General features: G+C 47.6%; 9 protein-coding genes across 9 annotated transcripts; 5 read left to right on the top strand and 4 right to left on the bottom strand.

Annotated features, from left to right (window-relative positions):
* The first annotated feature begins 6,234 nt into the window (after positions 1–6,234).
* BDZ99DRAFT_457277 (uncharacterized protein) lies at positions 6,235–7,496 on the top strand. The gene has a single exon (XM_033718647.1). It carries the CDS (start codon positions 6,620–6,622, stop codon positions 7,121–7,123), a length of 504 nt encoding a protein of 167 aa, XP_033584519.1. The 5' UTR covers positions 6,235–6,619; the 3' UTR covers positions 7,124–7,496.
* Positions 7,497–7,706: 210 nt separating this feature from the next.
* On the top strand, positions 7,707–8,772 carry BDZ99DRAFT_354734 (WSC-domain-containing protein; the record flags this gene model as incomplete). The annotated part of the gene is made up of 2 exons (XM_033714590.1): positions 7,707–7,939; positions 8,340–8,772. Coding segments are annotated over 2 exons (666 nt in total), but the record flags the coding sequence as incomplete, so codon positions are not given.
* Positions 8,773–10,253: 1,481 nt separating this feature from the next.
* Positions 10,254–11,330, top strand: BDZ99DRAFT_513791 (uncharacterized protein; the record flags this gene model as incomplete). The annotated part of the gene is made up of 2 exons (XM_033724752.1): positions 10,254–10,529; positions 10,575–11,330. The coding sequence occupies 2 exons, from the start codon at positions 10,254–10,256 to the stop codon at positions 11,328–11,330; spliced, it is 1,032 nt and encodes a 343-aa protein (XP_033584517.1).
* A 29-nt stretch (positions 11,331–11,359) lies between these two features.
* Positions 11,360–12,619, bottom strand: BDZ99DRAFT_457276 (uncharacterized protein). The gene has a single exon (XM_033718646.1). It carries the CDS (start codon positions 12,288–12,290, stop codon positions 11,628–11,630), a length of 663 nt encoding a protein of 220 aa, XP_033584516.1. The 5' UTR covers positions 12,291–12,619; the 3' UTR covers positions 11,360–11,627.
* A 1,386-nt stretch (positions 12,620–14,005) lies between these two features.
* On the top strand, positions 14,006–15,608 carry BDZ99DRAFT_484370 (DEAD-domain-containing protein; the record flags this gene model as incomplete). Its single annotated transcript, XM_033722637.1, has 5 exons — positions 14,006–14,187; positions 14,240–14,722; positions 14,774–15,011; positions 15,058–15,258; positions 15,312–15,608. The coding sequence occupies 5 exons, from the start codon at positions 14,006–14,008 to the stop codon at positions 15,606–15,608; spliced, it is 1,401 nt and encodes a 466-aa protein (XP_033584515.1).
* Positions 15,609–16,236: 628 nt separating this feature from the next.
* Positions 16,237–17,075, bottom strand: BDZ99DRAFT_373402 (uncharacterized protein; the record flags this gene model as incomplete). Its single annotated transcript, XM_033714869.1, has 2 exons — positions 16,237–16,586; positions 16,757–17,075. 2 exons carry the CDS (start codon positions 17,073–17,075, stop codon positions 16,237–16,239), a joined length of 669 nt encoding a protein of 222 aa, XP_033584514.1.
* Positions 17,076–18,010: 935 nt separating this feature from the next.
* Positions 18,011–19,380, bottom strand: BDZ99DRAFT_484368 (putative C6 finger domain protein; the record flags this gene model as incomplete). The annotated part of the gene is made up of 4 exons (XM_033722636.1): positions 18,011–18,927; positions 19,018–19,165; positions 19,228–19,246; positions 19,334–19,380. 4 exons carry the CDS (start codon positions 19,378–19,380, stop codon positions 18,011–18,013), a joined length of 1,131 nt encoding a protein of 376 aa, XP_033584513.1.
* Positions 19,381–20,052: 672 nt separating this feature from the next.
* On the top strand, positions 20,053–21,361 carry BDZ99DRAFT_505211 (RTA1-domain-containing protein; the record flags this gene model as incomplete). Its single annotated transcript, XM_033724089.1, has 2 exons — positions 20,053–20,224; positions 20,285–21,361. 2 exons carry the CDS (start codon positions 20,053–20,055, stop codon positions 20,974–20,976), a joined length of 864 nt encoding a protein of 287 aa, XP_033584512.1. The 3' UTR covers positions 20,977–21,361.
* BDZ99DRAFT_405260 (uncharacterized protein) lies at positions 21,342–23,706 on the bottom strand. The gene is made up of 6 exons (XM_033716422.1): positions 23,599–23,706; positions 23,262–23,549; positions 23,134–23,210; positions 22,483–23,037; positions 21,691–22,436; positions 21,342–21,508 (listed from the first exon to the last, which is right to left on the bottom strand). Exons 2-6 carry the CDS (start codon positions 23,540–23,542, stop codon positions 21,401–21,403), a joined length of 1,767 nt encoding a protein of 588 aa, XP_033584511.1. The 5' UTR covers positions 23,543–23,549; positions 23,599–23,706; the 3' UTR covers positions 21,342–21,400.
* Positions 23,707–23,876: the final 170 nt, after the last annotated feature.

Raw genomic sequence — 23,876 nt, 5'->3', positions numbered from 1 at the left:
GGTTGGTCAACGAGCAGTGCGGCGTGTGTTTGAGACGGGCGCGATGTCCTGAAGTCGCGGCTTCAGGTGGAGGAAAGACAAGAGAGAGCGGAGGAAAGACAAGAAAGAGCGGGCCTTGTGCGCGGATCCATTGCTGACGAGGAGCAGAAGGGTTTAAGTACGCCGCAGGCAGAGCGGCCTCAGTTTGGGTCGACATGATGCGGGCGTTAAGAATAGACTGAGGTCGCAGGCGTGCCGCTGCGTCCAGGACATAAAACGGGCTCCAGGATCCCTTTAACTGTTGGCGCCTACGCTAACTAACAGAGGAAACCCGAGGGGGACGTGCGCTCGTGCCCGTGCCGGCGCGGTTAGGGAGGTTTTGTGGCAAGTCAGCCTCAGAAAACGGCGTCACAACCCTCCAAAATCAGCAGCCAAAACGCCGTCGGATTGTTTAAGGTAGTAAAAAGTTTACTTTAAAGGGGCAGTATATATAGTATAGGTGTACACAGACTATAAGAATTTAATATACTTTACTATAACTAAGGAGTTAAATAGGAGATAGAAAAAATAGTTAGAAAAACTAGGAACCTTTAATTTTAAGATTATATATTAGAAAAGATTTGAAAATACTTATATAAATATACTTAGCAGAAGGCCGGACTATATAAAAAGAGCTAAGAAGACTAGGCAACCTATACTTAAAAAAACCAGTCTAGGAACCCTTAAATTTAACTATATATAAGCAGCAGTTGCTTATAGGTCTAAGGATAATAAGTAGTATAGATAAATTAAGGTAGTATAGAAGGTAGATTAAGAAAGCCGGGATTTAGCGGGTTATAACTGGCAGAGCTTGCGCCTAGAGCCTATAAACTAGGAACGCGGAGAAATCTAGGACAGTATTATCACCTTATAGAATAAGATATTTATACCTAAAACCTTATAAAAAGAGCTTATTAAGGAATTCTATAGTATACTAGTACACGGATACTAGGAAGTGGAAAAAACACGGGAAAAAATTGCAAGAATATTCTATTTCCCCGGACTCCGGAAACTAATAGAGAAAATTATACACGAATATAAATATATAAAGAATAAATTAGTATAATACGTACTGTATAGACTAATAAAAAGTCCCTCTATACCGGAAAAAGTATAAAAATCTATTATATAGAACTTTATAGTTAAGCTACTATAGTCTATTAAACCTATAATAGGTATAAAATACAACGTAATATTAGTAGTTACGGATTAACTAACTAAATATATATACTTTATCCCTTACTAAAAAGTATTAATAGTAGAAAATCTGGCCTACGCTTTTTTAAAGTATATTATTAGCAATTATAGGCTACTATAGAAGATAATTTTAGACTAAAATAAGCTTTTTATATTAAAATTCTAGCAGACCCTTACTGCATAACTAGGAACAAAGTATAAGCTTTCCACGGCGTTTTACCCTTAAACGGACGGGTAAACGGAAAGGCTTAATTAGACTTTAGAACAGTACCTATAATACTATATTAATTACAGGCAGGATAATTAGGTATTACTACTACTAATAGCCTAGTTCGCCTATAATAGTATATTTATAGAGTTAATAAAGGTATTACCCTTTTTTATAAACTATAGTTTTAATCTAAAGGCGTATTAAAAACCCCGACTTAATAGTATAAGGGCCTAGAGGGCACTACTATTAGTTAAAAATATTAAAGAGCTATAAAGGCAGCTTTTAATAGACATCTAATTTATAATACTAAGGTTAGCAAGATATTATAACTAATACTGGGGTGTTACACTAACTTTTAAGAGGGGAGATAGAGTCTACCTACTCCGAAAAAATATTAAAATAAAATAACTAAGTATAAAGTTAGACTATATTAAGATTAGACTATTTAAAATATAGAATATTATTAGCCTAGTAAACTATAAGCTTAGGCTACCTAATAGGATAAAAATACACCCGGTTTTCTATATATTGCTACTAGAACCTGCACTACTAAACGCTAAGCTAGAAAATAATATAAAGGTCGACAATAATAATAAATATAAAGTTAAGCAAATCCTAGATTCCTAATAACACGGTTAGTAAAAGGAGTACCTAATTAAGTGGAAAGAATATAGCACCTCCAAAAACATATAGGAACCGGTTAAGAGTTTAGCGAACTATTAGGAACTCCTGCAGCAGTTTTACCGCCAGAATCTAGAATAGCCTAGAAAAACAGCAACAGCGTACTATCTAACTAGAAAGGATTAAAAAAACCCGGAGAAGGAATACTACTGCTATATAATTAGAATATATAGCAATAGAATAGACGGCTGGCAGTGCCTAGCACACCTAGGGAGAAAGAAAAATACCCGACAGTTTCTAAGGCAGAAGGCAAGCCTTCCTGCTTAACACGCTTTTATTTTTTCTGCGCAGCCTCCTTCTAATTATCTTCCTTAAGCTCTTCTAGAGTCTCGAAACTATAATATATTATCTTTTTACCACGCTTACGCAACAACTCCTTTTAAGAATCCAGGCGATCGAGCTTTATTATAGCAGCTCTCTAAGCATCTAGAAGGAAGGAAAGAGTCGCATAAGTTTCCGACTCCTTGCAACGGAGTTTATCCTTATCGCGGGACAACTTTTGCCCTAAATAACTTAGCAAAGAAACTAGGAGAAGTAATAGTAGAGTACAATAGCTTATAGGCAGCTGCTAAGATGCCAGCAATATTATAGTTCGATTGTTGCGCCCGAACGCAGGCGGTATAATAATCCGAGTTAGGTGTGGAAACTATATATAATAAACCCCGAGACTTGCACCGGGAATAAGGTATAACTTTTAAACTAGACGCGTTAATATAATTAGCAAGTATAAAACAGCTTTCTTATTTCTTAGCTTTTAAAGCGTTAGATATTATAAAAAAAGAAACAGAGTAGTATAATAACGGCCTAATAGATAGGGCATCGCCAGCTACTTATCTAAGACCCTACCATAGAAGTACTTTCGGGCTAAAAGCCTTAAAAGGGGAAGCGAGTATTATAACCCGTAATATAAACAACCTAAGCGCAGAGGCATTTACGGAGATAAGTAAGCAGATAAAACTAATTACGCAGAACTAGGTTATAGGACTAAAAGGGTTATATATAGAACGTATAGAGATCCTAGATTCCTCTATAGACTGCTAGTAGACAGGAATAATCTAAAAATAGGATATTACGAGAATAGGGTTACGTAATAGCTTATTAGGCTCGTAGAGAGAAGTAAGCATAGAGCCGAACAAGCGCTTATTAGGCTTAAGGCGCTTAAGGGCTGCAAGCTCTAAAAGCAGAATAAGTAAAAGGTTTCTTAGGACGGAGCTTTTATATAAAGAAACGCTCCTTTATATAGATAGGAACTTTATATTTAACTTAAGACTTTAATACTACCTATTAGAAGTAATAACCCCGTTTTAAACCTTAATTAATTATTGCCTTACCTTTTAAAAACTATTGCACCCTAATAACAACTTGCCTATACCCTGCCTTAGTATAAAATACTTAGAAGGTATAGAAAAAACGACCTATTATATTAAAGTAGAACAGGAAATAGATATAGAAACGCAGACGCTATTAATATAGACGGTAAAACGAGTAATAGCAATAGTAATAATAGTAAGTCGGAAACTAGTATTAATAATAGATTTAAAAAGGATATTTTTATACTAAAAAACTACTTATTTATTACGCTTACTACTAATATAGCTATATTTAATATATACAGGCTTATATAGCTTACTACGCAGAAGTAGCTAAAAAAGTAGAACTAGCTAAAAATATAGAAGTAGTAGTATATTAATAATCTTTATATAGTATTTCTAACTAAGGAATATAAGAACTAGGCCTAATATTAGGCGCTTTTTCTATATACTAAGTTAGCGCTATTATAGCCGCCTAAGTTTAAGAAATTTCTTAAATAGTAGGCTTTATTATTATATAACGCGGCCTAGTATATATAGTAAAAAGGAAGTTTAAGTAATACTAAAAAACTATTAATAAGGTTAATAAAAGTTTAGATAAAAGTACTTAGTAAAAAGTATAAGAATATATTAAGTAGTATAGTAATAGTAGAGCTAGTAGTAAACCTTACTAGGCGGTAGAAAAAGGCCGAAAAGCTAAACGTATAAGTAATAGAGATAAGTTTAAGGGTGCTTAGAAAGGAGTATCTAAACACGCTAACTAGTATAGCTAACTTAGCGTCGACGTTTTAGAATTAAGGGCGGTGGAAAAAAGCCGAAGAGCTGTTTATATAAGTAATAGAGATAAAAAAAAGGGTGCTTAGGAAAAAGCATCTAAACACGCTAACTAGTATAGCTAACCTGGCGTCGACGTATAGGAATTAAGGGTAGTAGAAAAAGGCCGAAGAGCTATTTATATAAGTAATAGAAATAAGTTTAAAAGTGCTTAAAAAAAAGTATTCTTCTATACTAACTAGTATAGCTAACCTAGTATTTACGTTTAAGGCTTAAGGCCGTAATAATAATGCTATTTTACTAATAGAAAAATACTTTTAGCTATAAGTATAGGTTCTGGGCCCTTAATATCTATATATAATACTATTAGTTAGAACTCTAAATTAGTAGCAGCTAAAGAATATAGGTATTAAAGTTTAAAAAAACTTTAATTTATATTGCACTTTTATAACTATTATTAGGGTATTCTAAAAAAAATTATATAGTAAATAGAGCTAGTAGAAACCCTAAGTTAGTAAATCTATTTCTTACTTATAGTAGTAGAGTAGAGCTAGTAAATTACGGAATAGGTTATATTTAGTAAGTATATATTATATAGGTATAACTAAAGGTAGTAGTTATAGTAAAAACTTTATAAAGTATTTCTATAAGCAGCAGGTAAGCTAAATATATAGTGCCGGCTAATATATATAATATATTATATACCTCTGCTAATAGTATACTTATAGTATTTAATAGTAATTAAAGAAACTTAGCAGTAAATATTACTATTATAAGCAGGAAGTATAGCTAACCTACTTTAGCTACACCTTTATTAGCTTAAGCTATAGTAAATTAAAAAAGTACCTTTTACTATTATAACTAATTATATACCTAGGCTAATAGTACCTAACTAAATAACTTATATAAAGTAGGGTACTAAAACGCCGATTAGCTACACGCTTATAGCTATAAGCTTAGCTTGCTAAATAATATATATAAATTATACTATAATACTTATATTAGACTTACAGGGTTGTTTTGCACTAGCTATAATTAGTAAGTATTTTAATTAGAAGTACCGACCAGGGTGGCGACCTTGCATAAATTTGCGTGCGATAGCCGCCATAAGGCTAACGACGACTTCCTAGTATAGTGGTGAGGCTCTAAGGCTTAGAAGGCCATTATATAAGTAGCAGAAGTGATGGGAGCTTAATAGTAGTGCTGTGGCGATGGAATCCGGTTACAACCATAAAAGGAGGCTCTCCGCAAATCAGGCGCGAAGGCGACAACGCAACCGTAAATTTTAGATGCAAGGGGTCCCAGATGTTTAGAAATGGCTACAGCATGTAACGTGTATAGGATTAGGACAGAGATTAACGTGTGCACAAAATTTAATTTGTTTGAAGTTCAAGTACCCCTCATATTTCTCGGAGCGGAGTGTTTCTCGACCTGCAGTGATGGACTTTACTTGAACTTTCCCTATTGTCTTCGTCCTCTTCCGCGCGACTTTCAATAAAGGCCTTCCACTATATCACACGTAGTCGCCATTCCTATCTGTTGCGAATGCGATATCTCTCTTCTGCATAATCTCCATTCGCAAGGTATCTCATTGAGCCTTATCACTTGTTTTAACTCGTCCGACTCTCACTTGACAAAGGTGAGTTTGGCTGCCAGCTGCTGGCTCAGCCGGTCGTCGGCACCAAAGCCGAGTCCCTGGCGGCCACTCACCAGACCATTATCGCGAACCTCGTTCAGATAGATGAGGTTGCAGAATGATGTTTGTGACTCAGCCAAAGAGTGGGCGAACAGAGCCTGCCTAAGGCGCTGGTAGAGGACTGCCACATCGGCGACCATTTTACTTGACCAGCTACGAGCCTGCCTACGTGACGGAGTACGTATTCCTAGCCAGCTAGCCTACGGAGTGTGGTACGGCTAGCGTCGGCTACCTTAATATAGAACACGGTTCCTATATTTAGCCCTCACAGTTCTACGGTACGGCTACGTAAGCCTCCACACACAGGAGTATATATACGGCGTACGTAGCCTAGATAGATGCTCAGCCAATACATCACTTACCTCGTTCAATGCATTGTTTCACCTCCATCCTCACTACGAGCCTCAATTCCAGCCTTAACGCGAGCTAATCCCGCAGGAGCCACCAAACAAGCGCTCTCACTCAACGACGCGCAATGAAGGCCAGAAATCTGAATTTAGATAGGACGAGCCGGCTGTAGTAGGATGCAAGAGAGAGCTCGCAAAGTTTGATAGTGATTGGAGTTGTCTTAGCTAGGGTCGCTTAATCTGTCATGGCCGTGGACTCTTAACTCCGTCTCCATCTCCATCTCCATTCCCACTTCATCTCATTCTCATCGCCACGCAGCATCTACGCGCAGCATACCCTGTAGTTGAAATTCATATGCCGTGGGCAAATCGCAGCGGCAAGACGATGGCCTCTAAACTATTCCTATCAACTTACTCAAACCTTAGAAGAAGAGGGCTGGCTGAGATCAATTCTTCCCAAGACATGTCCATCGGTTCAGTCCAGCCCATGACAGGGGACATGCCCACGATGCGCACCGGGTTCTTTGAGGCTGACGCCCTGTTTATGTTTTCGTGTTTGATTGCCAAAATTGACAGGAAAAGCAGAGCTCGATCATTAAGGGGCAAACTGGCGCTAACGCCACGCCCTAAAACTATTATTGCCCAGGCACCCAGGCCAGGATCCAAGGGTCCTTTGCTACCGCGCGGATCGAATGTAGCTAAACGAGTCGATAACATTGCCAGGATGGGTATAGAGGTTCAACGCCTCGCTCCTCAAGCAAAGCTGAGAGAAATCCAGAATTCTGTTTCGCGCGACCGGGGTCCCATTCAACCTCGCTCTCCCCCTTTGTTAGCACCACAGTACTGTAGAGCCGGCGGCCCGATACTATTGAAAATGCCCGGGTCTTAGCGCCTGGGCTCAAGGTATCCGATGGACTTCCAAGCGACTGCCTACAGGACCTAGGCACGTCCGGTGGTCTAGCGCGTAAATGAAGCCACAGGCTCAGTAGGTAGAATTAGAGCTTATGATCACCGGAACGACCCTTTTCTAGGCTGAATCTTACCAGTACTGGGGCCAATCTGCTAAAGCACGGTACTTTGAGACGTTACTTTCATAGGAATACCCCTCTTCTGCGGCTGATTTGTGGCTTGAATTGCGCGCTAGACCACCGGACGTGCCTAGGTCCTGTACTCTCAAATCAGCCTTATGGCGCTGTAGGCCGTGGTAGCTTTATATATATGGGTAGAACGTCTCAAATGTTGACGCCAAACCTCAACTCTCTTTTTTTTGTTCTCAAATTTTTTTTCCATCTCTTGGTTGATTTGTGACGTTCGACGCCATGGCTCGAGCAACACCAACCCCCACAGTCGCTTCCGCAATAGTCGCCGCTCTGTCATTCCTTGTAACTATACGCCTCCAGGTCTAATGAAGTCATTCTGACCTATTTTAGATTCGAACTACAGATGCTGGACCAATCAAGAGCGATTTGGCTGTTGCAGTAGTCCCAGGGTGGGAATCCCAAGGCTGTTGGATTGACAGCGTAGGAGATCGAACTCTCCAAGGTACTTACAACGCTGGTGGAACCAACTCAGCGCAATCTTGTCTCTTGTTCTGCACGAGCGGGGGATTCGCTTATGCTGGAATGGAGTACTCAATTGAGTGCTTCTGTTCTAACGCTATTCTTGCTGGCACTTCTGCCCAGGACGCTGCTGACTGCAACATGGCGTGTTCGGGCGACAACTCCCAGGCTTGCGGTGGCTAGAATAGACTTAGCTTGTACAAGTCAACGTCTGCAGCCAACTCTGGCCCAAAGGTTGCTCCCGGGTCTTCTGGATATGGGTATCTTGGCTGTTATACGGACTCTGTCGCCGCGCGAACGCTTACCATCAGCATACCTATAGAAGGCGGTGGCAATGCTCTGACGGCGGAGAACTGTCTTGCGGCCTGTTCAGCTGCCAAATTTCAAATATGCAGGCATGGAATATTCTGGGGAATGTTGTGAGTAGGAGTAGTCTGCTCATTCAAGTGCATCGTAACTAATGAGGACGCATCGTAAAGATTGTGGAAACCAACTGTCTAATGGCGGACATGCTGCTGATGACGGAGAGGCCCAATGTAACATGAGATGCAATGGCGACAAATCCGAGTTCTGCGGAGGCTCGAATAGACTGAACCTATATCAAGTCACTTCTACGGCCACCAGCAGCGCAACAACATCGGCACCACCGTCCGCAGAGCCACTCCCCACTGGGTGGACTGCTAGAGGATGCTATTCAGACAGCCTAGCTGCACGTACGTTAAAGACCTTCTTCTCGATCCCGGGAGGTGCGGAAGCAATGACCGTCGAAGCGTGTGTTGCAGGGTGTGCAAGCAGCGGATTCACGATAGCAGGCCTCGAATATGCACAGGAGTGTTGGTGCGGCGTTGAACACCAAAATGGAGGGCAAGCGGTCTCAAGCCCTGAGACAAACTGTTACATGCCTTGTAAAGGTAATGCTGCTGAGATCTGTGGTGGCCCAGACCGACTAAATGTCTATGCCATCGGTGATCCGCTGGGCTCAGCAACGTCCAGCACAAGCATACTCTCAACTTCTTCTAGCGTTACGTCCGCTAGCTCGTCATTGTCTACTTCTGCGTCCGCGTCTGCTTCAGCGTCTGCTTCATCGTCCTCCGCCAGTTCTACAGCCTCTACCACCAGATCGACTCCCACACCGTCGTCCTCCGGATGTGCACCCGCATATGCAGGACCCATGGGCTTGGCAATTAACCCTGGATTTGAGGATAATTCAAACGGCTCTCCTTGGGTCTTTACTAAGCAAGTCCCTAGCGGTTCGGATGCGTCGTTTTCTGTCGTATCGAAAGATGACTCTGCACATGGGTGCAAAGCCGGTCAAATTAAAATGACCAGTATAGGCGGCGCAACATCGATCGCATACATCAATCAGTTGGTGACAATCCCTGCTGGGACCACATACGACATTAGCTTAGCCTTTAGGGTGGTCGACTACTCGAATTCAAGTGCAGCTGGCTCTTGCTATGGGAGCTTTGGGGATACTAACCTAGCTGTGACGTATTTCCTACCCGGAACTACACCGACAAGCACCTGGAAAACTGCCACTATAGCTGCCCCCCCTTCATTCGCCACAACCGCTCTTCTTCTTGCCAGCATACAGTGCTCAACCGTCGGCAGCATTACTATTGAATTCGACGATATCATCTCCACTCCTGCCACAAGGCAAAATAGGCTGCAAAATGCCGGGCTGGAGCAATCAACGACAGACATCTCGCCTTGGTACACAACTACCGCACCGCAATATGGATCAGTCGCCGCGTCAACCTAACAACACTACTAGGGCTCCGGCAGTGCCGTCATCATCAACAATGGCGCAGGCACAACATATTTCAGCCAAGCCGTCAGCGGTTTCGATCTCTCGAAAAAATATTATTATAGCATGCGGGCTGCCCGAGTCAACGACGCGGCTGCCAACCCTGGCGGGGCTTGCATCTGGAGATTGGTTATTGCATGGGATGGCATCGCCACTCCAGTGCAATACTTCTCTCAAAGTGATGGTAGCAGTATGCCATCATGAGGTTAGGAGCACCACAAAGAAGCCAGCCTTAGAGAATTGAAAACAAATCAAGTAGCATCAAGTGTTGCTGCGTCCGGCGACAACAGCTAGAAATGCTTTGTTCTTTCAGGCGACTTGAGCCTGTCAATTACCACAAAGAAACCAACCGAGTAGCATCAAGTATTGCTGCAACCGGCAACGACAGCTAGAGATGCTTTATTCTTCCAGGCGGCTTGAGCCAGCCACTATCAATTACCACAAAGAAGCCAACCGAGTAGCATCAAGTATTGCTGCAACCGGCGACAACAGCTAGAGATGCTTTATTCTTTCGGACGGCTTGAGCCAGCCATCGTCAATTACTATAAAGAAGGCGAGCGCTCATCGACGGTACTTAAGAGTCTTTTCATTCTAGCAGCCTTCGTCCTCTGTTTTGTTTTGAAATTTCTTGATTCCTCGGCTCTCTCGTTAAAATGCGCACCAGAAATGAAGTCCTACTGGAGCATTATGGTGTCACGACCGACGACGAGATTTTTCGCTTCCAGATAGACGAGCGCAATCGCCCGTCAGCCGACCAAGTGGTCGTTACCAAATTCCCGTATGAAGCTCCCGAGCACCCAGGTATACCTTCAATGGCCGAAATTGAAAAAGGGATGAGAAATAATCACATAGCTCAGCCCGGCGCATTCTTCGAAGTTTGCAGAATTGGCAAATGCGCTGTTAAAAGAGGCAACTGGCTCGTACTACAGGTGAGACTCCACACATTTCGCTAGGCCGTTGTTAATTATGTGCAGGAAGCTGAGAACCTATTGTTTCTAGAGAAACACTCCAAAGTCCGCACGCCAAAGCTGTATGCCGCCTTCATCCAGCCTGGAGAGCGCTTTAACGTCCACTACATGGTCACTGAGTTCATTGAAGGCGAGGTTTTTGACGAGGCAAAGTGGCTTGCTCTAGATGAACACGCGCGGGAGACTATCTGCTCAAAGCTTTCAGAGCAGTTCCAACGACTCCGCGCCATTCCACCCGAAGGATACTACGGTCGAGTCTATCACCAACCCTTAAGGGGCGCCTATCACGGCTTTATGGTTAATATTAGAGGCATGTGTGGTCCCTACGAAACCTACGAGGAGTGCGCTTCGGCTATGTATGCTTCTGCTGAGCTGCGCGGAGTAGATTCTTTTGGCGATTTTCCTGACTATCTTCCCCATGTGAAAGTGGTCTTGCCTCAAATCAAAGAAGTCCTGGAGAAAACACGCGGTTCTAAACCTGTACTTACCCATATGGACCCTAAGTTTACCAACATCCTTATTCGATCTATAAAAGGAGCTGAAGGGAAGAAAGAGGATTGGGAAGTTGTGCTCATTGATTGGGAAAGTCTCGCATGGCTACCAGCCTGGCTTCAAACCGTGGCGTTGAACAATAAAATTGACTTGTTTGGCGAGGCTATGGCAGCGTTTATGCTGAGGGTGACAGGGGGCTTTGGCGATCCTTATACACTTGAGAAGAAAACTTTCAAGAAATCGTATGAGATAGGTTACTATATTCCCTAGAGAGTCAAACATTTCTTATTTTCTGATCTAGATTGACTCTACGCTTATCCATCTCTAAAATGAGTGTATTCTATCCAGGTGCTAATCGAACCCATTATCGTGGGCATATGGGTTCCATCCCTAGACCCTATTCCCAGATTCAAACTCCAAGACTCCGAACCGCAAATCAGACACCAAGAATTATACACCTAGCATCATACACCACCGGTATAAAGGCCATATCCTCGGAGTACAATGACAAAAGCCTAGCTCTATCCCCCGCCTCCAACACCGAGGTTCCAACATTGTATCCTATGCCTATACCCCCGAAACTGGAATCCAGGGAGGTATATGATTGTTCCGCAATGTGAGCAGCACGGCTGATCTCCATGCCTTGAAAGCGGCGTCTTGATCAGGTTGATTCGGGTCAACCGGTGTGCTCATGCAGACTCCACGGAAGGTGTTTCGATGCTGAAACCATCCGTGCTCGGCTACCAGGAATGGAGGCGTGTTTATGTCGCCCTGGCGGAAAACAGCGTTGGCGTTTAGGCTCGGGAAGTAGGAATCACATCTGTGGGTACCTATGGCAGCTCCAGAAACATGAATGCACAGTACAATATGGCCATCTTCGGTTCGTCTAGTCTGGACTACATGCCCGTTGACATGAGGGCCTGAGGGTTTCTTTGCCGGATCGCCTGGGTCGTTTTCGGGGTCGCCTGGGTCGTATTTAGGGTTGACTGGGTCGTCTTCGGGGTTGACTGGGTCGTCTTCGGGGTTGACTGGATCGTCTTCAGGATTGACTTGATCGTCTTCAGGGTTGACTGGATCGTCTTCAGGATTGACTTGATCGTCTTCAGGGTTGACTGGATCGTCTTCAGGGTTGACTGGATCGTCTTCGGGGTTGCCACCAACGTGACCGGCAGGGCGCTGCTCGGTGCCAGTAGCCTCAGTCGGCTTGGTTGACTTCTCTGACACTGTCATGTTATCTCGGAAAACAGAACGGCGATTGACTTTGTGGGAAGCGAGATGATCTTTGGGTTTGTAGACGAAGCGATGCTTTTGGCTTTCTTAGGAAGAAAAATGGCGGGATTATAATGTCTATACCACGCACACCTTAAAAGACAGTGTGCAAACTCTACTCTTTTTGAGATAAAGGATAGGGTGTTTTAGACACACGGCCTTGCGCATCTTTGAACGCACAAACTAGCACTGCGACGACAAGCTTGGACAGAGACAGAATCGCGTAACATGAGATAGCATTGTCTCCTCTGGCATTGTCACTTGTACGGCTTCTTTAGGAATTTAGAGACTTAGAAAGACTGTTCTGATGCTATTGACATAGGGTGGAAATGCGGTTAACTTTGTTCTATTAAGATTGAGCGAGAGTTAGTTGATGTATGTGAGAAAAGGGGGCAAATCCCCTCGGGGCGCCCGATAGTAAGGAGAGACAGATTCCTCGAACCTCGGAGCTATCCTAATGCTATTACAAATATCAAGACGCTGGCTAGCTCTCGATAGAAGTTGTTTCCAGAGAGAAGACGGGGAGGGGGTGATCTGCATGGAGATACACACGCGTCTCGGAGAGGTCTAAGTTCTGACGCTGGGTGCGCTGGTCTCGACGAATCGCTTTATTAGAAATAACAGCTCTATCCTGGTTCTTTAAGCGATGAAAATGTTTTGTTTCACCGAGCTATCTCGTTTCAATGTCTGCTTCTTACCCTTCGATCCTCGCGTCTTGCGGCAGCCTCAAGCGCACTAACCTGTGAGGTAACTAGGAACCTTACACCACGATACAGGGCCCCTCTCGGCCCCTCTAGGAGTTATCTTGCTGAAAGGTTGAACGGGAAGCCACGAGATATGGCTCCGGGCTTCAGTAGTATTGCATAGGTGTACGAAATAGGTGTGAACAGGATGGCTCTACGTGGGCTGTTCTATTAGCGCAGGACTTTGGCATCCCACATATGTATATTTTACATAGCACCTTAGACCCCCATATAATACACAATTCTCTTCCTTCGCTTGAACTCACCGTTTCGCGTGCGGTAGGTGGTGGGGAGTCAAAGAGGATGGTGGTCTCGGAAATGGTGAGTCTCAATGCAGCCTCTGATGTTCCAGAATCACGTGCTCACGCATCACGAAGGCTTTGGCGATTTCTCATTATTTGTCCTTTTGGATGGGATCTAGCTAATTTGATTAGCGAAAGTGCCATTGTGGCGTGTGCAGCGTCGAGGGGCTCTTCGATATCGTAGGTAGCCAGCCATCCAGCATAGTGAGCAGCATTTGAACCGCCCTGCCTGACCTTCACGCCTCAGGACAGAGGTCAGCCTCAGCCTCAGGCACTATATCGCCAAGACAAGGTTTCCGTTTGTCTCTGGTGGTGGGGCGGGCGGCGACCGATTCACCCACTTTCTAGGGTCCAACATCACAATAGCCATTCTCGCCCACCACCTTTCTTCTTGCGCACACCCGCCTAGTTTTCGCTTGTTCTCTTCCACTCCACTGCTGCATGGTCTTCTGCAGCAACTGCCCCCTCTTTCTGCGCGCACTCAAGCTTCTGCAAGCACCCGCGCCCGCAACTGTCTGCCTGTCTCCAGCCGTACAAACTCACTCACCAAACTATGGCCGACACCGCTCCTGCTGCCACTGAGGCCAAACCAGAAGCTTCAGCCTCTGCCTCGCTTGAAAGCCGCATCACCATGCCCTCCAAGGACAATGCGCCTTCTTCCGTCGCCGATTCACAGCTCGATGGAGGCATCCCGCAAGGAAAAGAGCCCGCGCTCATCGAGCCCGAGTATGAGGTCGAGGTCAAGCTGGCCGACATGCAGGCCGACCCCAACAGCCCTCTGTTCTCTGTCAAAAGCTTTGAGGAGCTGAACCTGTGCGTTTCTGTCTCGCATTTTGTCCGCGCTGAGACTAACTCTATGATCTAGGAAGCCAGAGCTCCTTCGCGGAATCATGGAGATGAACTTCCGCTCGCCGTCCAAGATCCAAGAGCGCGCTCTGCCCCTCCTACTGCACAACCCGCCGCAGAATATGATTGCGCAATCCCAATCCGGTACTGGAAAGACAGCCGCCTTTTCGCTCAACATGCTCACGCGCATCGACCTCAATAACTTGGCTCCACAAGCCCTAGTCCTCGCCCCGAGCCGAGAGTTGGCCCGACAGATACTGGGTGTCATTCAGCACATGGGACAGTTCATGGAGGGCCTGGTCGTGACCCCAGCTATTCCAGACCCGACCCACAGGAACAAGAAGTTCGAAGGCCAGATCATTGTTGGGACTCCAGGAACGGTCATGGACATGGTTAGGAGGAAGTACATCGACTCGAAGCAATTGCAGATCCTGGTTCTTGACGAGGCCGACAATATGCTGGATCAACAAGGCTTGGGCGACCAGTGCAAACGCGTGAAACAGCAAGTTCTTCATGCGTCCGCCTTTTGACAACTTGGTACTAACTTGCAAAGGATGCTGCCACGAAATATCCAGACTGTCCTCTTCTCGGCCACCTTTCCTCATGATGTTCTCGACTTCGCCCAACTCTTTGCTCCCAAGGCCAACCAGATCACGCTCAAGCACGAAGAGCTCACAATCGAAGGAATCAAGCAGCTATACCTAGATTGCGATGGACTGGAAGACAAATTCGCTGTGCTGCTCAAATTCTACGGCCTCATGACTACCGCTTCTTCTATCATCTTCGTCCGAGTATGTATCCCAGGTATCATCTATTGACACAGGCTAACAAGACCAGACTCGTGCTACTGCAGCTCAACTGGAGCACCGCATGGTCGCCGAAGGCCACACGGTTGCGCAACTGAGTGGTGGACTAGAGGGGCCGGAGCGCGACATCATAATCGACAAGTTCCGCAACGGCGAAGCTAAGGTGCTCATTACGACGAACGTGCTTGCGCGTGGAATTGACGTTCAGTCCGTCACCATGGTCATCAACTATGTATGCTATTCAACTCTCCCCATCTCCGCACCGCTTACTGACAACCGACCTAGGACATCCCCACCCACGCAGACGGTTCCCCAGATCCAGAGACCTATCTCCACCGTATCGGCCGCACTGGTCGCTTCGGACGTGTCGGTGTCGCTCTTAGCTTCGTGCACGATCGCGGAAGCTGGCAGGCACTAGCCGACATCGCCGCCCACTTCAAGACGGACCTCATCGCAGTCGATCACAAGGACTGGGACTCTGTGGAAAAGATGGTGAAGAAGGTCATCCGGAGCTCACGCGCCGGCAAGTCCACGAAGGACATGAACAATCAAATGCAAATGGACGGCTCCGCGGACGACTGAGCTGCCGGTTCAAACTTCAGCGGCGGAAATCGCTTGACGATAAATAAATTTGGCTTGGGCTTGGGGAAAGACTCCCGCACTGTCGTGGATTTTGTTCTGCTGCTTGAGCACCCGGTCCACCCCCGTTGCGGCGTACGGTATTTGGCATGGTCAGGAGACCACAGTGGCGGGAGTGCACGCGAGTTTTCACCGCGGAAGGACAGCTTATTGAGCTTGTTGAGAGGCACTTCTCTACCCTTCTTGATGTGATAGCGGGGCTGGCGTTTTGATCCAAAAAGCCAACCGGAAAATAGGCAGATAGTCAAGGCCCCAGACAGAGCCTGCAAATCCAAGTGATATTCCACTTCGCTCTGATCGATCCTTTCAAATTGAGCCATGCTTGGAAATATTGTCAAGTTCAGTTTGCGACACTCTTAAGTTCATCCCAATTTTTTTCTATCTGGTGGGAGGAGATATAACATGCCAAACCCAAACCCAAACCCAAAGAGGCCGCTCGCTTCGTGAGATCGTCGTATAAGCCGTCACAGAACGCCAAACCCAATGCTTCTAATTTAAAAGAAAAAAAGGCGTGCTCAACCTCGCATTCTGCATTCGTCAACCCAACCACCTCCAACAACCACGTACCCACCTACTTCTCAAACGCCCCCGGCGCAATCGCCAACACGACCACCAGACTCGCGACAATCAGCGCGCCGGCCACCACACTAACGACCAGTATACTGCCGCGGCTGGCGGGGAATTTGCCGCGGATGACGTAATGCTGGGACTCGAAGTAGCGGTGGAAGCCGATGAAGAGGATGAGGATGGAGATGGCGATGAAGGTGGCGCCGAGGGGCTTGCCGACGTGGCGGAGCTTTGCGCGGGGGGACTTGTCGTTGGGCGAGGCGATGGCGGTGTTGAGGCGGAAGAGCTGCGTGATGGCGATGCCGATGCTGGCGAAGGAGAGGGAGGTGCGGAGCCAGGCGAGGAAGGTGCGTTCTGTGAGGGGGGTGGTTAGTACATGCGGGTGTGTGGTTGAGAAAAGGGGGCCGAGGAGGAGGCTTCTATCAGAATTTCGATTGAAGCTAGAAAAACTGAAAACGGATCCCCAAACAACAATTGAAACCCCAACGAGCTCGTCGTTCGTATTAGAAAGAGAGATCACATACCCAACGCCAAATGGTCCCTAGCCACGCTCCCCTTGTTCTCCAGCTCCACACTCCCATACTTCTCAATCACCTTCTTCCACCACCGCCCCTCCTTAGCCTCCGCTGCCACGGCCGCCGCTTCGGCCTCCCGCTCCTGTCGCTCGCGGTGGGTCCCATTGCCCGGTATCTCAGTCCCGCCCGCGTGCTTCGCCCGAATCTGCGGCGAGATGGACTGGTAGTCGCGCGCGTGCCCGCCCTGCTCGCGCGTGATAATCGGCACCGTCTCGTCCGGGCTGCCGTCGTCGTCGGTAGGCACCCGCCGCGTGCGGCGGCGGTCCATTGAGGAGGAGGAGAAGGTGGTGCTGGGGCGGTGGGAGAGCTGCGGTTGTGGTGGGAGATTCGGACTCGGATTGTCCCCCGTTCTCGAGGCTGGGCTCTTGTCTAAAAGCGCAGGAGATGCAGATTTCGACGGGGATGTCGATTTGGGGTCCGCGGTCCCAATTGATGCGCTCTGCGTTTGGGCTCGGGGCTCCGTGTGCTGCTGGTGCGCAGACAAAGGCTCGCTGTTCGAAGCCGGCAAGCTCAGGGCCACCGCCCGCTGGGGAGAGCTCTGCCCCCCCTCGTGCGCCTGCGCCATGGTGCCCGATGCCTCCCCGCCCAGCGCCACGGATTGCTGGGGGCTTGCAGGTAGCTCTCTGCATGCTGATTAGCAGGAAAGCTTCCGCGGAGGGTTGGAGGGGCGAGGCGTGCTGCTGGGCGCCATGGAGTGCGTGTGTCAGTGTGTGGGAGGAGAGCGCGGCGGGGATGCGCATTTGGTATTTTCGTGATTGCAGGGCGTGGTTGACGTGATTGCGGGCGGTGAGACAGAACGAAACGAAAAACGTACCTGAGAGCTGTTCCTTGCGCTACGTCACGCGAGGGGCACTGTTTATTGCGACGGAGCCGGGCAGTATGCCGTATTTTGAGGTCTAGAAGGCGATGCAAGTGGCACGAACGGGTGGGGGTCAAGAGGGTGCGCTGGTGAACGAGGCATCTGAGTTGAGGGGAAGCTATGAAGCTATGGCGGCGAGACTCGGGGACATTTTTTTTCATTCACCCGCCTTCTCGTTCCTACATAGTCTCCTGATCCCTCCTTTCCTATCTAATGCTATGGAAGTTATAATTAGATCGATATCCTGTGAGGCAGATGTAGTTTTCTGCAATTCACTGAAGCAAGCTCACGTCGTCAGCTCAGAATTACAGGGCAAGCAAGCCGTCAGAAGCTCCAGAACACGACTAAAGAGGTTTTCTAGTTATCCTCTCCCGTGGGTATTCAAGCCAATGATCCCACTCTGGACCAAGATAGTCCACAATGATCCCTAATATATACGCCCCCGCGTCCCCAACCTGCCACAGATTTCTTCCGTAATGAAGCAACAACGAATAATACGCCAACAAGACCAGCACTTCCGGCCGCTTCGCCGCTAACAAGCGCGTGAACTCCGGCGGCACCAGCATCGTCCACGAGAAGATCATCTGGTACCGGTTGCTCTGCTCCTCCTCCGCCAGCACTGCATCGAACCCGACCTGCAGGTACTGGATCGCCAGCCGACACGCCTCCTTATCCTCCTCTCCCAGCCCATTCGCCGTGTCCACCAGCTCTCTGATCCTCTGGCAGTGGTTGCCTCTGGGCGCTCGTGAGGTGAAGTCCGCGCTCAACGATAGGATCGGCTGCAGCTCCGTCGCCATCAACAGCGGCCACGCGTTTGTGGCGATGGTGTGGATGCCCCTGTGCATCTCCACGCACTGCGTATAGTGGGATATGAACCCCTCCAGCCCGCCTGGGTCCCGCTTGGCGAGCGTGTCGGCGAGGAGGTGGTGCCCTAGGATTGAGGAAAAGCCAAGTACGGCGACGCAATTGGACTGGTCGACCCCGGTCCAGGCGGCGTTGAAGAGCGAGACGGCGCGTGTTTGCAGGGTCATTGCTTGGTGAAGATAGAAGGCGGACTGCTGAGGATGTAGGAACGCTAGATGGCGAGCGGAGAATGCGAGTAGCATATACATAAGATATGGTGCCTTGAGACCTTTCTTGAGAGCGATAAAGAGGTCGGAGGGGTAGTCATTAGGGCTGTGACCGAGATTGAACATGCTTTTGTCGGAGGCTACGTGGACGAGAAGTTCCATGTGGTTCAAGTTGATGGCCTCGTCAAGGCCTGGGTCCTCAGAGGTAAACCGTTCGAACAAGTTGGGATTGGAGAAGGGCGCGGTGACTAGGGGCCAAACTTCGAGTAAGGTAACACCACCTTGGCTGTGGTTGTCGCCTGGACTTATGGACTGCTCCTGTGAAGATGAATCCGACGGCGAGAGCTTCTCTGGCGGGGCTTGGGATGGATAGCTGCAATCCCGCTCGGACATGGTACATAGGAGGCATACGGGGCGACGTCCATCGCACTAATAGTTTGGGAAAACTCAAGGTTAGTCAAGAGCGCGAAAGTATCGTCAAAGAGCACTACCTTAACATGTCGTCGCTTGCTATTCAACCAAAGTTAGCATTTGCTCAGGGGAACTAGGGTAAGTGCAGAGGACCGGGCCTATTAATGCCATTTCCGTGCCACTCACCATTCCAAACAACCTCCGCGGAACTTCTTGTGGCTGCGCCGAAGCATACCTACCGCGGTGAGCAACTTTGGTGGTTGGGCTGTCGATATAGTCGAACACGCGTATTGCAGTTTGACCAGCAGGCCTGGCGATAGATGTGTTGCTTGGATCAGCTCTGCAGCTCGGGGGCTGAGCTGGATACGTGAGTGCCAAGAGATTGTAGGTATTCTCGAACGTCCGGCGTTTTTCCTGTCGTCTCGGGACGGATATGCACATGAGCCTTAGCCAATGTGAGGTTGTAGCAGACATCTTTATCATTGGCCGCTCGTTTTTGTTAGCGGCAGATCTTGCTTAGCTAACACGCGTGTTCGGCTGATCCCGCCGATGGAAGCTTGGACACGAAAGCCCAATACGGACGAGGATGCGAGAAGGGGGATGAGGTGTTGAAAAAGTGCGATATCCATATATCAGCCCAGCCCCGGCCGGTGTAAGAGTGTCGTCGTTGCATACGCGTCTCCGCAGCACTGTCCAAGGACTCAGTCATGGACTGTCCTTATAAGAATACACTGACCTCGTTTTGCTGTTCATCATTCAACTTACCTTCTCGCCTTGCCTGACTGCCCTCAGTTCTTTAGAAAGAGTTCCAGACTTAACTTTAAGGCCATTCCTTATCATTATATCTCCTTGTTGTATATCTTTTACTCTTTTCAGAGCCGTGTTACCATTCCTCATATCCAACAATGCCGACTCTCGAAATGTACCAGGGGCAAGTCTATCTGTGGCACTATGTGCCCAGTCTCCCCGCCGCTATTGCCTTTACCGCCCTATTCAGTCTCGTGACCACAGTTCACACCTGGAAGATGATTAAACTGAGAATGTGGTTTTGTGTTCCGTTCGTCATTGGTGGCGTCTGTGCGTCGCGTCCAAGACCCAACTATTACCATGAAATCTACTGACACAGCATCTCATCAGTCGAAGTGATCGGCTACATAGCCCGAGTGGCCTCCTACTACTCTACGGGCGCCTTGGGCCCGTACCTGATCCAAGCCATCTTCCTAGTCCTCCCCCCCGTCTTCTTCGCCGCATCACTGTATATGGTGTACTCCCGCGTTGTCCGCGCCGTCCACGGCGAAACATTCTCGCTCCTCCCACCGCGCTGGGCCAGCGTCATCTTTGTCTCAGGTGACTTGCTCTGCCTCAACATCCAAGGCGGCGGCTCCGGGATGCTCTCCCACCCAGGACAAGCCCACATCGGCGACGACATCATCGTCGCCGGACTGGGCATCCAGATCCTGGTGTTCGTCGCCTTCATGGCGTGCTGTGTGTCCTTCAATATCCGATTCCGAGCACACGTCGTCGAGACTGGCGCAGCGCGTGATATCCCGTGGCAGGCTTGCCTCAACATGCTGTACGCGACGTCGCTGGCTATTCTGGTGCGGAATATTTATCGCATGGTCGAGTTTATAATGGGGCACGGCTACCTTTTCGACAATGAGTGGCCGACGTATGCATTCGATGGGGCATTGATGCTGCTGGTGATGATCGGGTTCTTTATTTGGTATCCGAGCCAGCTGACACCGCGCGACTCAACGACGGACTCGATGATAGAGCTCACGAGTGAAGGGGTTGTCTCTGCAGAGCATAGACGTTCTGTGAAGCCATGAGAGACTACATGATAGAGTTTACATAATGACTACTAGGGATATACGAGCAATCTATAGGTAGAAGGAGCCCGGCAGGAGGCATCGACACAAGGCAACAGCTGAGTTGCCATGAATTTGCGAAGCTGCATGTCTCTGTGGATAGATAGATAGATAGGCTGGTTAATTGCGGTGTGGGAAAGGAGGAAACGTCACACAGTGTTGTTTAGCCAAGACATTTTCCTGTGGTTGGTGGCGAATCATTCGATGTGCAATCAGATGTGTGGAAAAGACAAAAAAAAGGAGATGTAAAAGAGGAGCATGAGAATAAGGCTCAGAACGAATGAGGCAGTTTGACGCATTTGAAAAAACACAGCATGTTGGATGAAATTAGAATAAAGCCCCGGGCCAATGAACGTAGTAACACAGCGTTTTCATTTGGTGTCCTTTAGGTTGATGTATAGAGCGCAGGGCTAGCCGTCCCGTAGCGATGAACCAGACGTTCCATTGTAGAGAGGACGTTGGGAATGCTAAAGGGCTTTGATATCACGTCATCCTTTTCTAATTAGCATTCAATAAGAAGAAAGATGTCGGAAAAAGTGTTCTTGGAGACGAAAGGAAGCGGATAGAGTTAGAGGTCCCAAGGTCTCAGTTTTATGAAGTGGAAAGAGTAAGATGAGTGTGAAAGAAAGAACGGAAAGGGAAAATGTAATAAACTCATAGTAGAGGAGATCTCACCATTCCCGCCTCACGATACTCCTTCACCTGCTCTGCCCTTGCATTCGCCGTGATCGCAATGACTGGTAGGTGGTTCACCACTACCCCTTCAGCTTGCAATTCTCTTATCCTCTTGATGCAAGTAAGGCCGTCCATCACGGGCATTTCGATATCCAGCAGCATAACAGAGAGATTGACACCATCACTTTCGTGGCCCCTCCAATAATTGCTTTCGTTGATAATGTCAATAGCTTCAACGCCATGGTTTGCAATGCTGACGCTGTGTCCAGCTTTTCGTAGCTGTTTTGATAGGACTTTCTGATTGATCTTGTTGTCTTCAACGAGAAGGATGTCAAAGCGCGCGGGCGGCGACTTGAGTGCAGTTGCAAGATTCATTCCCGTGTCCTCGTCAACCCAAACTAATTGCTTAGGACCCTCTGGGAAGATAGTTGGGTCTGACGGTGCGGCATAATCTGTCCCTACGTCCAGGTCGGCGGGCATCGGTCGCAAGGATTCGAAAGCTTCGGGGTTGGGTAAAAGTGGCCTGGATGGAGCTATAGACATGCGGGCCTTGATGTAAAATGCAAATCTGCTGCCTGCTCCAAAGACAGAAGAGACGCCAATTGCTCCGCCTTGCATTTCCGTGAGCTCTCGACTGATGAACAGGCCGAGACCAGAACCACCATAGTTGACGTGGGTCTTCGGTGCTTGCGAAAAGCGGTTGAACAAGATACTAGTATCTCTGAGTCCACAGCCACTATCCTCCACTACATCAGAGTTAGAAACAGGGTAGGAACGTTTTGGTATTCGTACCTGCGAACAACAGATAAACAGATTTGCCTCCGCCCCACTCCGGTCGAAGGGTCAGATCCTCAGTCTGCTTTTTTAGAGCCAAAAACTCAACACCACCATAAACATGCCTGGGATCTTCCAGAAAAGCGTCGAGGTGCACCGTTATAACCCGGCTCGGTCTTCCAGCGGTGAATTTTATTGCATTTGTGAGTAAATTCATTAGAATTTGTACCAATCTACTCGGATCGAGTAGCACTGTCTCAATTCCAAGTTCTTTGAAAGAATCTCTGATAGCGAGATTGGGTTGTATGTCTTTGGCAATGAACTCCTTCTCGAGCATCCCGAGGACGTGCTTTACCACATTTACGACTCTGACCTCTTCTGGGCAAACGCTAAAGAGACCAGAGTCTATCTTTGATATTGTGAGAACGTCATCCACGATACGTTTTTGGTGTTGAGTGCAATGAAGAATCGTGTGCGCTGCTTCCTCAATCTCGTTTACCAATGATATAACAAGCTGACCCTGGCCGTGGATCGCGGCTTTCAAGTTAGACGCCGTCTTGACAATATCCTCAGCTGTGATAAATCAGTATAGCATCTGAAATGTACTGTCTTAAGAGCCTCACGTGGAAGAGTGGGTATTGGGCGACAGCGAAACTGAGAACTGCATACCTGAGATCATAATAGCGCTTAATGGATTCCGCATCTCGTGGCTGGTGACGTCGATGAACTTTTCCATGATTTGCTTGCTAGATCGAATTCAGCTTATGAAATCCCGTTCTGAGCTGTTAAGATCTCACGATTCGATGGCGTCGTCTGTCCTCTGTTTTTGCACATCTTCGGCCCATTTGTTGAATGAGATATCCGATGCTGACCCAACAACTGACTTCAAAGCTCCGTCCTCGTGACGGTATGCAAACGCGTTCAAAAGTAGCCAAGTGTAATGTTCCTGGCGGAGGTCTTCTTTCGGGACGTCAGAATGCTCCGGCCGTCGGACCCTGAACTCAAATCTTGCTTCACGAGCACCCTGTTCGAGACTGACCCAACCCTGCTGAACTACGGCGACGTCGTCTGGATACATTTTCGCCCTAGAGATGTTAACGGCTGAATAATTGAAAAGATGAAAAGGACTTCCACCATATGGGCGATCTCCATACTGCCCGATTGATTCGTTCGTCAAGAGTCAGTTGGAACCATTTCTCGTTCCTGTACGAGTACGAGCCATTGCTATCGCCGGGAAGGTAACTTTGGCCATTAGCATAGCTCAGTAACATCCACCCAGGTACTTGCTCTATTACAAACAGTCCAACGGGTACCGCATCAGCAAGACGCTTTACCAGGAGTTCGCTCTTTTCCAATTCTCTGGTACGCAAAGCCATTTCATCCCCAATCTTTCGCTGATCAGCTTCAGCTTG

This window comes from Mytilinidion resinicola (assembly GCF_010093595.1).
Source record: "Mytilinidion resinicola strain CBS 304.34 unplaced genomic scaffold BDZ99scaffold_1, whole genome shotgun sequence".
Lineage (NCBI taxonomy): Eukaryota > Fungi > Ascomycota > Dothideomycetes > Mytilinidiales > Mytilinidiaceae > Mytilinidion > Mytilinidion resinicola.
This window is presented reverse-complemented; position numbering and strand designations above follow the sequence as displayed.